This window comes from Amblyomma americanum, chromosome 1, assembly GCF_052857255.1.
Source record: "Amblyomma americanum isolate KBUSLIRL-KWMA chromosome 1, ASM5285725v1, whole genome shotgun sequence".
Taxonomy (NCBI): domain Eukaryota; kingdom Metazoa; phylum Arthropoda; class Arachnida; order Ixodida; family Ixodidae; genus Amblyomma; species Amblyomma americanum.
In genome coordinates this window covers 132,611,216-132,623,497 of record NC_135497.1, presented here as the reverse complement: position 1 = coordinate 132,623,497, position 12,282 = coordinate 132,611,216, and the positions used below count along the sequence as shown (strand labels likewise).

Sequence of the window (12,282 nt, the reverse complement as noted above, 5' to 3'; positions counted from 1 at the left end):
GGTTATGGCGCTCGGCTGCTGGCCCGAAAGACGCGGGTTCGATCCCGACCGCGGCGGTCGAATTTCGATGGAGGCGAAATTCTAGAGGCCCGTGTACTGTGCGATGTCAGTGCACGTTAAAGAACCCCAAGTGGTCGAAATTTCCGGAGCCCTTCACTATGGCGTCCCTCATAGCCTGAGTCGCTTTGGGACGTTAAACCCATATAAACCAAACCCCTTCCTCGGGGGCACTGTTAATAAGAAGCGCCACCTCGACCGTACTCTGGTGCCGACGCACGAGACCTGGATTTGGCCACCGGGCGGTCTGTCTAACTCTTCAAGGGTGCTGCTAGAGAGAGAGAAAATTCTTTTATATAGGTGATCAGTTCGCAGGAGCCGGGTGGTCGCGGCCCCTAGTCCCGGGCTGCGCTGGCGGCAGCTGACTTGCGGACTAGCCGGATGATACAGGCTTGCTGGTACAGGTTTTCGCTGGTCATGACCTCCTCCCACTGCTCGTGTGTCCGGGTGTGGCACTATTAATTTTTCCTCCGGTTTTTTTCCTGGCATTCCCAAGATGTATAGCAGAACGTGGGGCTTGCCCCGCACCAAGGACAGTAACCTGGATATTGTGTAGGCCTGATCTTGTGTAAAATGTTAAGACTTGGGTATGTGTTTGTTTGCATTCTCCTCCAATCAATGGCACCTGAGGAGGACAGTTCCTTGTGAGGCGGTGAGAAATGTCTTTCTAGCCTAAGGTGTTCTAGCCTGTCACCATAAGGTCCAAGGAGAGAGGTGGGGTAGGGATTGTGTGATCCGCCCGTTTTGTGAGAGCTCGGGCTACGTCCTTCGCTACCTCGTTTCCGGTGCTACACTCGCTTCTGTCTTTCGCCAAGGAGGCGAGTCTTTTGCACCGCCTGCAACTCACCTCTTCCCAGCTTCCTTTTCCCTTTAAGCCCAAAAGCCACCCCCTCTAATTGAACAAACCTTCACTCACTCACAATATATTTTTCCCTCATCCTCATCCCGTGCTGAGAAAAGAGGAAGAGGAAACTGGATGCATGATGTGAAAAAGAACAATATATCTGCTCGCATACTCACCTCAACTCCGGTTCCACCTTCTCGGAGTGAGGGGGGTTTGTATAGCCGCCCCCATTGATGACCGCAGATATCCAGACGAAGAGAAGTTCTCTTGTCGAAACGTTGGCGAGTGGACTGAGGATGACATCCTCTCCTTGTTAGTTTGTATTTGAAGAATTTTATATTTGGTTTCTTCTACTCTGAATCACCTAGAATAGCATTTTATTCTAAATACCAAAATAGGTTAAAGCCTGCCGTTCCTCACTTATTACATAATCCTCCAGTTGTTGAGTTAGGTACGTTTGTCGGCCACAAAGAATTTTCTCGGTGTTATGTGTAGAAAAAAAAGATTTTTCGCGATATACCCTTCTTGGAACTATTAGGCAGGAAGACAGTTGCTGGAATTGGTGCGTGATGCACTTGGCGGTTCCTGCACTCTGTTCGTCACAGAAGGATTTAAAGGGCTGTGAGACGACTCCATTCAATTTTAGTTTTTAGTAAAAATCGACTATATGGCTCTTTGCGGGTTTGTTAAACGATGTTTGTCCGTCAGCAAAAGACGAGTTTATGCTGAGAAAACTGCCCTGAAATGTTTTCCCGCCAGTTCCTTCCAATTCTTGACGTCTACATCGAAACGGACTCCGTGACATTCGTGTTTAAGTGCACGGTAGTGCTCGGACCCCGCAGAAAAAACCGTGTTGACGCGCAGCAGTTTCCTTGCGAAATCCGCCAGTGATGGCGACACCTGTATTTATTTTTTGTTACTTTTCTAGCTTACCAAAGCTACGTTGTCACCGAAAGCAGCCGTCTTTAATTGTCGTTAGAATGCGGCAATCTATCACTAAACGCCAAATTTAATTTGTCCACAGTGTATCTTTAATTCAGAAATATGTTCGGGCGAAAGGTCAGTTGACGGGTGGCCACGCCTTGGATATAACGTCGTTTCCGAATCTGACCGGCCGGTGCCGAAACACGGGCGGCCAGAGAGGAATTATCAGGGCGGAATTGGTTCGCGAATCTGACCACCCATGAGGCGGTGCCTGTTGGAGATTTCACATGCTGCATAGTTTCGCAAAACCAGAGTAGGATAGATGTCAGCCACTGTGCTGTGTGAGCAGTCGCTTTGCATTTTGTAAGATTGCATTTTGATGCCCCCCACCCCTACCTTTCATTCCCTGGTCGTATGCATGGTTTCATTCGAAAACTGCGCACTTCCAGATTTAGTGACCGCAAATTGCCGTGATGTAAAAGTAGTATTCAATCAGCTTCTTGCTGATAGGATACATCATAGTTGGCGTAAAGAGGAAATGAGCACTGCTGTAGCAAATATTGGCTCACCCCAATGTGAGAATTCATTTTGTTTTGATAAAAGGTTTTAAGGTTCCCGTTATGCCTAGCTTATTAATATTTTTGCAAATTATAGGCATGTTATGTGGGAGAAAAACATAGAGGCCGATTTGTAACTGCCAGGCGTTTATTTGCGACATATGGGTTGATAGAGGCTGTGAAGAAGGCAACAAAATAGACAACGAATTACAAGAATCGAAGCAAACAACAAGCAGATGAGTACCTGACAAATCCATTCGCCATAATGTCTGCTAGTGGTGCCAGCAGCAGGACCGCTTCGACGCCAGGATTCCAATGTTTCGGAAACAACAGATACACAAGGTTATACACTGGACGAAGTCTCATAGGCAAGATGGTTGATATATTCTCAAGAAGCAAGAAAAGCCAATATAACAAGAAGGTTATGAGTATGAATTTCAAAGCTTTTTATGGCGACATGTGTTGTCAAGGCCTACTAAATAAGTTGTGCAGACAGTGCTTGTAAATCATTGCTCTAGAACTTATGCGTACGTTCTGTGAACTGCTTGTGTGATGTCCACACCAGCACACTGCCCTGTTGAAAAAGGGCCAACATGAAAAAAAAAATTACCCGAGGCAAGGTTTATTTTTTAAATTAAAACACAACCATGGGGGAACGGCGGACTAGAGCAGGGACACACTACCATGTAACACCTTGAAGGGTGGTGAGCAGCCCTGTCTAGAGCGCGCTGACGGTGCTCTGTGGAGCAAGTCAGCGCCATCTAACGTTAGGCTCTGGGTTTGACGTATGCGTCCCATGCGCATGTGTGGCCAGAACAGAGGGATGCCTGTTCATCGTTTCCTTGTCCAGCCCCCGCCTTGCGAGTTCGTTTCGAGCCGCCAGGGCCACGCTGCCTGCATTTGTGACGCTTTGATGGTGTCCAGGGCATCGCCATGGCGCCGTGTTTCGCGAGTGTAACGAGACGGCCAGGCAAGCAAGCGCTAGTGATAGTGGATGATCGCGTGTTTCTGCATCCAAGTTCCTAGATGTGTACGGATGCCAAATGCGGCGTCCCTTTTAGCTGATAACACAGCGCAAAGACACGCAATCAAAAAATGCGGTCGCAACGCACGGTGCGTGATGGCAACGCGCTAACCTGATAGGGGCAAGACGAAAACAGACACCAAACAACCGCCTAGGCCCAGTTCTCGCCCTCTTAGCCTGGTGCGTGCTTCAAGCGCTCGATCACCCGCTGTCACTTTCACTTGCTTGCCTAGCCGCCTCGTGATTCGCGCGAAACGCGTTGGTTTTCCGGTCGCTGTTACCTGTCACATATACAGCGCGGCACTGGCGGCGTGAAGCGCAAGCACTGAGCGGAAATGAGACCTGAAACCCGGAGCCTAACGTTAGATGGCGCTGACTTGCTCCGCAGAGTAGTGTTCCTACCGCAGAGCACTGTCGGCGCGCTCTCGACATTGCTGCTATCCACTGTACACGTTATGTGTTGTTTCTTCACTGCTTCACGACACTTCGAGTACAGAGAAACTGCCGTGACGCATTGCCATCGGTCTTTGCTCAGCGCTACACACCACAGTACCCAACGTGTATCGCACACAAACAAGATCACTAAGCTAACATTAACTTTTCACTGAGGGTCCAAGGAAAGACGTGTGGAGACCGACGCGAGACAAAATGCCTGCTGCTGCTTACTCGGAGGGCTGCCATCGAATCGAAGCTTATGCACTCAGCAGCCTGCATATCGGCCCTGCATGTTGGGGCGTTAGAGGGCTCACTCAGTTGAAATGTTTTCAGCGTCTTCACAAGTTTAAGTCGCATTTATCTTCTGTAAGGAGCTACTGCGTCATGTCATTTGCGGTGCACTGTTTGACACAAGTTGCACAACCTCGGTGATTTTTAGTGCCAGGTTCAAGGAAATATATCATTGAGTGCTCACCACTGCCTGCGTAGTGAACGACTAACAAGATAATTTTGATCGAAGCTTTTTAATCTCCCAGTTTCATTACTACGGCTAGCGCGAGAAAGCTGTAGTGGCACAAGACTGCCTCTTTATAATGCCAGGTTTTCTTGTAGCATTCGACCCGATTTTCGATCAGATGAGCGCATTTCAGCTTATTCTTTAATCCGAAAAGCCTGAAATATTCGTTTGCATAGCCGTGTGGAAAGCTACATTTACGAATCATAGTAACGATAACTTCGTTATTGTTCGTAGCGCCGCAATAAATGCAAGCATTACAACAAGCTCAACAAATGCTATAATTTTTGAGACGTGCCGTCTTAATGCTGTCTTTTAAACTAATTTTTTGGCTCGGTGATGCAAACTGGCATGCTTTCCAGCAGTCTTAAAGCCACAGCGGGTATAGCAGCACGAAATGTGACTTGCAGTGCTATTTTTGCTGGTTGAAATAAACTGCTAGATGTGACGTCATGAATGTAAATAATTTATACGTTGCTTTGAGACGTACAATTATTAGCTTAAAAAATCAGTGGTATTGGCTACCAAGTTACGAAACTTTGTAGCTGAAGTGAAGTTTTTGGCACCATCCAAAACAAAGTGATAACTTGCATGCCGAAGAAACTGGAAAGGAGAGTGAAATCCGCAAGACGCCCAATAGCTCAGATGTTAAGTGATAAAGCCCGAAGGGCTGGTATACTGCACAAGCCGACCATTGCCAGGAACCCGAGGATAGAGGAGTTCCTACATGAGAAAGGCATAAACTCTAGAGGTAATAACACACATATAGTACAAAGACTAGGAGGTACAACAGTGCAGGCGTGTGAACGCCTTTACTTTGCTTCGCACAAAGATTGAGGGAGCTAACGCAACAAACGTTATTTATAGCATCTGAAGTTTGATAGTACAATGCTTTCAACACGCGTGGGAGGTTACATTGAACAGCATATCTCGAAAGGCTGCAGTTTTTAAATAAAGATGCACCTGCGCATGAAACAAACGCTTTTGAGCTTATGAACCCTTATGTGAAAGGCATAATGTTGGAGATCGTGGCCCAAGGCTTACTGAACAATATAACAGCCTGGCCGCTCTCAATAAAGGTATTCATTCAAACCTTTCACGCGTGTGCTCGGAGCTCTTTTTTCGGCACAGGCCAGTATATACGCTTGGATACACAGCAACGTTCATACCAATAGCTATGTACATGTGTTGAACGATAAATAGACTTTGTAAATACGCAGGAAACGAGATGTGTACGTGAGCACGAACATGCAAACATCACACAGCGGCATACACAGGTATATGTTACACAATACACTGCACGTATGGTAAATGTCTCTTAAAAAAAAAGAAACATCTGTTACATGGATTAGGAAAAAGGAGGAGTGCGCAGTGCATGCGGTGAAGAGATTAAGATGAGTTGACGGAATGTAGGGTACCAAGTATTTTGCAACATAATAGGAAAAGAAGTGGATGGCGTTGCCTAAAATGCAACATAAAAGGAAAACAAGCGGCAGGCGTTGCCAAAAATGCCAACAGTTCTCTTTATATACATTTAAATAAGGAACTTTCTCACCCTTTTCATTGAATTCGTGAACCAGAAAGTGCGCAAAAGATCAACGTTCAGGAAAGGTGTACTGAGTGCGATCTATTACTGTAAATATATGAAAACACATCACGTGGAAACCAACGTTGGCATAATAAAGGTAGCAGATTGAGCTCGATGCTTACGTTTACCTGCGTAGGCATTATTTGACTTCTGGCTAGACAGAAGCAGAAACAAGAGAGAGCTCGATTTTGTGCGTTTATCAAAATGTGTGCTGTGGCTGAAACACTATGGTGATTCACTCTTCTGTTGCGACTCACAAAAATTTGTGTCGAGAAAACAGTACGTAGTGGCGAAACTGAACAAAGCACTTTCTAGCTTTATAACGTGTCCGTTGACGTTTCGCAGCCGGTTGGATAAAACACACATTTTTGCAGCTGCTCCCTTATATTGTCGGTGATAAGCTGCACTAGAGAACAGATATATTTTGCAGCGAAAAGTTAGGAAGGCGAATGTATTCTAACTTCTTAGTGAATCAGGCGTTAGTTTCTTCAGTACAGCCTTTAAAACAGATGTGCACAAACGTGCGAAAGGTAGTAAAAACAGCTAACCTTAACTGCGCCCGGCTGTGCTTTCTAAACACCTGCACCTTTCCTATCAGCGCTAGAGTTGAAATGACGAACTCTGAAACGCTGAGCATGAGCAACATTGTAGCATACCTTATGTGCACTGGATTCTCATCTCTTTTAAAGTAACTGTACAAAAAAAAATGAAGCAGGTCCAGTCTGGAAATAGTTTCATGGCAGACACCTAAGAAAATGTTGTTTGCAAATATGTTTGTTCTTGACATTTTATTTGATCGTTATTTGCCGTTTTAACCTGCAGCCAAGTTGCCGTCGTCTTCCTGGATACACAGTTACGCTCAGTAGTGCAAGTTCAGGACTCCTCTTAAGTATGATTGGTACGTGGCTGCCCACCGCGCAAGTCTTAGCCAGTCATGATACCCACAGAAAATGGCCAGACCAGTGTACAACTGCAATTACACAAGAGTAGTTTTGTGGACCTCTGACGTTTCCAACGCATGTTGGATTTCCCAAAGAGACAGAACCAAGCTGAATTGCGAAATTTGCGCAGTTTTGTTTCCCCACGTCAGTGATTGGCCTAGCAATAAATGTTACGTTGTCATGATACGTGGAATGTAACTAATCGGTACAAATGAGCTCAGGGATATGACATGTACACAAACCCGTATGGTGACCAGAGCAGCTCCGGCTCCGTAGGGCGCGGTACCAATTGATGGACACAGCCAAGCACGCGACAGGCGGCTAGAAGGTGTCCCCAGACGGTCGCTATAGGACGGCCTCCTCGATGCTGTGCGAGCGCAGGCTGGCGTCCTCCTTGATCATGCGCCGGAGCCGGTCGCGGCGCCGCTGCCGTTTGCGAAAGTAGCCGGGGCAGCAGCAACAGAGCACGTTGGCGAAGGCCCTGCGAAAGTCTCTGCTCCAGCAGGCGTAGATGACGGGGTTCATGCCCGAATTGATCCATCCGAGCCAGGTGACTGTGGAGAACACGAGGTCTGGTTGCATGACGCACGCCTCGCCGCAGATTCCCATCAGGATGTTCGTGACGAAGAATGGCAGCCAGCACAGGATGAACACTCCCATGACAATGGCGAGCGTCTTGGCGGCTTTGCGCTCTTTGGCGAGCTTGGCCAGCTTGCGGCTGAGCGAGAAGTTCTTGACGTTTCTGGAAGTGCCGGTCACATTGTTCCGGTCGAAATTCTCGTTCGAGGTCGAAAAGACGGCTTTGTAGTTGTTGGCAGTCTGCAGCATTCCTCCGCGGTGGATCCTGAGCGTCACGGAGGTGGACTCTTCGCCGTTGCAGGACTGGACCTGCTTGCAGCCGAGCTTGAGATTTCGCGTCTGCTCGGCGGCGGCTTTGTAGATGCGGTAGTAGGTGAACACCATGACCATCAGCGGCGCGTAGAAGGATATGGTCGAGGAGAACACCAGGTAGCCTACATCGTCGGTGAAGGCGCACTGGAAAGCGGCGGGCGGCAGCTTGGTCACGGCGCGCCACCAGGCGATGGCCGGAAATGAGATGAGCGCGGAACAGACCCACACGACGGCGATCAGGGTGGTCGCCCTGGCCTGCGTCATACGGCACGGGTAGCTGATGGGATCGGTGATGGCCCAATAGCGATCCAGCGATATGACGCAGAGGTTAAGAATGGACGCGGTGCTGGCCAGGACGTCTATGGAGTGCCAGACGTCGCACAGGTCCTGGCCGAATATCCAATATTTGTTCATGATTTCGTGGATAGCCGAAAACGGCATGACCACGGCGCCCACCAGACAGTCCGCCGTCGCTAGTGATGCGATAAAGTAATTGGTCACGGTGTGCAGGTACTGCTCCTTGGCTACGGACACCATGATGAGCACGTTGCCGAACACGGTCGCGAAACAAAAGAATCCCAGGAGCACTCCGAGGGCCGCGTGCTGGACGTGGACCGACTCTTCGGTTGCTGCTGTCGCGTTCGCGTTGCTCTCCTCCAGCAGCGAGAGGTTGGCGTCGCGCACGATGTCCAGCACTGTCCCGTTGCCCAGAACCTCCAGCTCCACGGAGGACGCGTTGCTGCCATAGAGCAGCTCCAGCACGCTGTACGCCGGGCTGTCCCACGAGCCGTTCGCTTCTCCGAGGGCTGGCATTGCGCAGCTGGGTCTCCTCTCACTCGCTCATCTCTGGCTTCCGGCACGGGGTCGCTGCTCGCTGCAAAAAGAGCAAAAGAACAGTCACTCCCCGCCTCCGCGACGCCGGCCTGCATGGAACGCCCGGCACCCGCCTTCAAGCACAAAGGCATTCGACGCGCGCCGTGGCCAGTTCAGCGACCTGCTGCGACTCCCTTCGCTACACTCTCACTGGCTGACAGCTGGTTTGTAGCGCAATGGCGTGGCTGCGGTGTCTTCCTAGGGTTTTCTAATCAATAATTCGGACACACTACCGCTCGGACGGTCTATACGCGTTGTATTCAAACGTGTCCGTCCGAGCAACGTTGTTCTCTATAACAGGCGCACGTAGCTCAGCAGAGTTACGGAATAACAGCTTCATGTAGGTACTACGTTGGACGGCCGTTCATTCACAGCGCTCGAAGTGTACAAGCAGCTTTTTTTTTATTTTTGTGTATGTGGCATGGAGCAAAGAAGCTTACGTAATGAAAACGCAGCCGCATGCTTTACCACATAGCTGGAAAAGCAGGTTTATTACATTTAAGTGTGTCTAACTCTGCGCAGTACATCGTGTTGATTAGTTCTTAAGGTACAGCGTCTCATTTTTCTTACCGTTAGCACTAAAACAATGATGAAAGCTTCGTTCGTGCTTTTCTATTCTGGAGGCGGTGGCGTTCCGCGCAAGTGTACTTTCAGTTTCACTTTAACTTCACCCCTATTTCCTAAGCAGAACTTGCCCGTCGCATTTCGCTGCAGTATGCAAGGCGAAAGGGAAGAGCAAGGTGCAGTGCGAAGTGTGTTTAAAATACTGGCATTATTATTTTCTCTTTGCGGGTGTCGCATCCTTTGCCTGCTCCAGAAACCATGAACACTGAGACGCGTTGTGCGCCTACCCCTGTTGTTCATTAGGGTGCCGTGCACAAATGAACAGCCCTCTACTAACCTATTTACCATGCTGTTTAAATTGGACCCGCACTCGACTTTCCCCGATGGGAATTGTTGAGAACGTTTTCGGGAAACACCGCTGATTTAGTGACTGGATCAATATATTCGCTACTCGATAGAGTGCCTTCTAGTTCCGGATGGATATTGACAGATGAAATATTACATTTTATTGAAAGCCTGCGTCATCGGCTCCTTGAAACAGTGGTATTGCAGGCACAGTGAATAAAATTAATCATGGGCTAGCATGAAAGCTGACGTAGAAATTATCTTGGCTGGTTAATGGGTTTCTACATGCCAAACGACTACTGCGTTCTGGGAGGCGCGCCCTTAGTTTTGGATTGTGGATTAACTTAAACTATTTGTGGTTGTTTAGCGTTCATCGGAATATCAATGCACGGACGCTTTTGCATTTCGCCTCATCGAAACGAGGCTGCTGCGGGAGACATCCAGCCCTCGAGTGAGCAGCCGGGCGGCGCCATTTCCCTATAAGGAGCACAGGTGGGTATTCGCCTGGTGCCAGTCATCTTCAGTTACTCCTCGCGGCATTTCTTTATATTTGAGTTATGCTTAACGGTATTCTTTTATGTTCGCAAAGAACAAAAAGGAACTGCTATTTGCACTTAAACGCTGTTCGCACACAGCTTGCAGCGAACCTGATGGCAGTGTGGACATTAGCAAAACACGAGGAACAAAAATTCACCACGGTTACAATACTCGCATGGCTCAACTGCTTAGACAAATAAAAAAGTTACTTTGTCACAATGTTTTTCACACAATAGACTGTAATTTCAATAATTACTTCCTACATCCAGGTCGAGGCATTAGTTTAGAAAGGTCGCAGATATCGGCACGAGCGGCCCAGTTTAAAGTGCGTTGCCTTTTCGAGGCCGCAGAATTTTGCATACCCTGAAGAATCTGGAGGCTTGCCTTCATCGAACGGATTCGGAGGGCGTTGAGGCGATCACGCGGAGAGGCTGTTCAGGCGAGCCCGTTCTGCGTCTTTTTCTCGTACCGTGGCTTGCATCACAGTGCCTTCGAGTGTGCGTGGTCTAGCGTTCGGTCTTGCTGACGCCGCTCCCTAGGACAGACCGCAGAACGATTGCGTAGGTATATGGCGCGTAAACGTGGTTCCGTCGCGGCAGACAATGCGCATGCAGTTGCCCGGAAAGCGGAACGGTAGCGACGTACGGCCGATAACAGTAGAAGGTGATGGGGTATCAAACCAAGCTGCCATTAAGGCTCCTGCATGCGATGCCTGCCTGACTTTAGAAGTGAGACGCCAGGCGCACGAAGACAGCTTGCGCAACGGTCAAATAGGGACTCTTTCGGCTGCAACGAAACTCCGCTGGCGTTCACTCCCGTTCCCTTGCTACCCCTTTATGTAAGCGCTGCCTGTCTAACACAGCTTTCGTTCCCGAAAAAACCGCAACGCGCTTTGCTCTCGCCTGTCACTTTCACCACATGCAAGAGGACCGAAGTTCGAATCCCGGTGCCGCGCAATTCTCCACTGGATTAAAAAAAAGGCGTGTTGATAGAATTGCATAACCAGGCCAGAGGTGCGTCCTGATCTCGGTGACCAGAACCAACACCGCACTCCCTCACCATAACAGATTTGTTCACCCTGGTGCAGTACTTGGCCACAACCTTCAATGACTAAACCAATTAACCCTCGGCCATCAGTCCCCAGCGGCTGCGGAGCAACTGACCACGGCGGCGGTCAGACCTGTGACGCAGCGGAGGGTGATCAGAATTTCTGGCTCCGGACAGGCCGCCATTGGAATCTCAACCTGGCAACGTTTAACGCTAGAACTTGATCTAGTGAGGCTAGCCTTTCAGTGCTATTCGAGGAACTAGCGGGAATTAAATGGGATGTAATAGGGATTAGTGAGGTTAGGAGGACAGATGAGGCGTATACAGTGCAGAAGGGCGGGCACGCGGATTAGCGGAGAGAGGAGAATTAGATGTGGGATTCCTCATCAGTCAGGATATAACTGGCAACATAGAGAAATTCTATAGTATTAACGAGAGGGTGGCAATTATCGTAATTAGGCTTAATAAGAGGTACAAACTGAAAATAGTAGAGGCTTACGCGCCTACATCCATCCATGATAACCAGATCGTCGCAAGCTTCTATGAAGACGTGCAAGCGACAACGAGCAAAGTAAAAACTCAGTACACTGAACTGGTGGGTGACTTCAATGCCAACGTATAGGAAAGAAGTAGACTGGAGACCAGGCAGTAGGCGACTATGACATACGCTCTAGGAATAGCAGGGGGCAATTATTAGTACAGTTTGCAGAGAGGAATAATTTGCGGATCGTGAACACCTTCTGCAAGCGAGAGAACAGGAAGTGGACGTGGTAAAGTCCCAGTAACGATACCAAAAATGAAATAAACTTCATACTGTGCACTAACCCTGGCATCGTGCAGGATGTGGAGGTCCTCGGAAAGCGCGTTGTAGCGACTACAGGATGGTAAGGTCTTGAATTAGCCTAGACTTGACGAGGGAACAGAAGAAGCTAGTGAGGCGGAAGCAAATTAACGAGTTAGCGATAAAAGAGAAAATACAGGAATTTAGGGTATCGCTTCAGAAGAGATATTCGGCTCTAACTGAGGACAATGACCTTAATGTGCGAGCAAAGAGCGACAATCTCACAGTTATCATTACGGAGTGCGCAGTAGAAGTAGGCGGTAGGATGTTTCGACAGGGTGCCGGCAAGATCTGTCAGAA

At 48.6% G+C, this 12,282-nt stretch overlaps 1 protein-coding gene across 2 annotated transcripts in view; it reads right to left on the bottom strand.

Moving 5' to 3' along the window:
• Positions 1-2,515: 2,515 nt before the first annotated feature.
• Positions 2,516-12,282, bottom strand: part of LOC144113686 (dopamine receptor 2-like) — a 242,903-nt gene continuing 233,136 nt past the window's right edge. The window contains exon 2 of one of the 2 annotated variants that reach the window (XM_077646924.1): positions 2,516-8,649. In XM_077646924.1, the coding sequence (XP_077503050.1) occupies positions 7,230-8,588 (1,359 nt within the window). In that variant the 5' untranslated portion in view covers positions 8,589-8,649 and the 3' untranslated portion in view covers positions 2,516-7,229. The remainder of the gene's footprint in view (positions 8,650-12,282) is intronic. The other variant, XM_077646923.1, reaches the window with a different exon arrangement.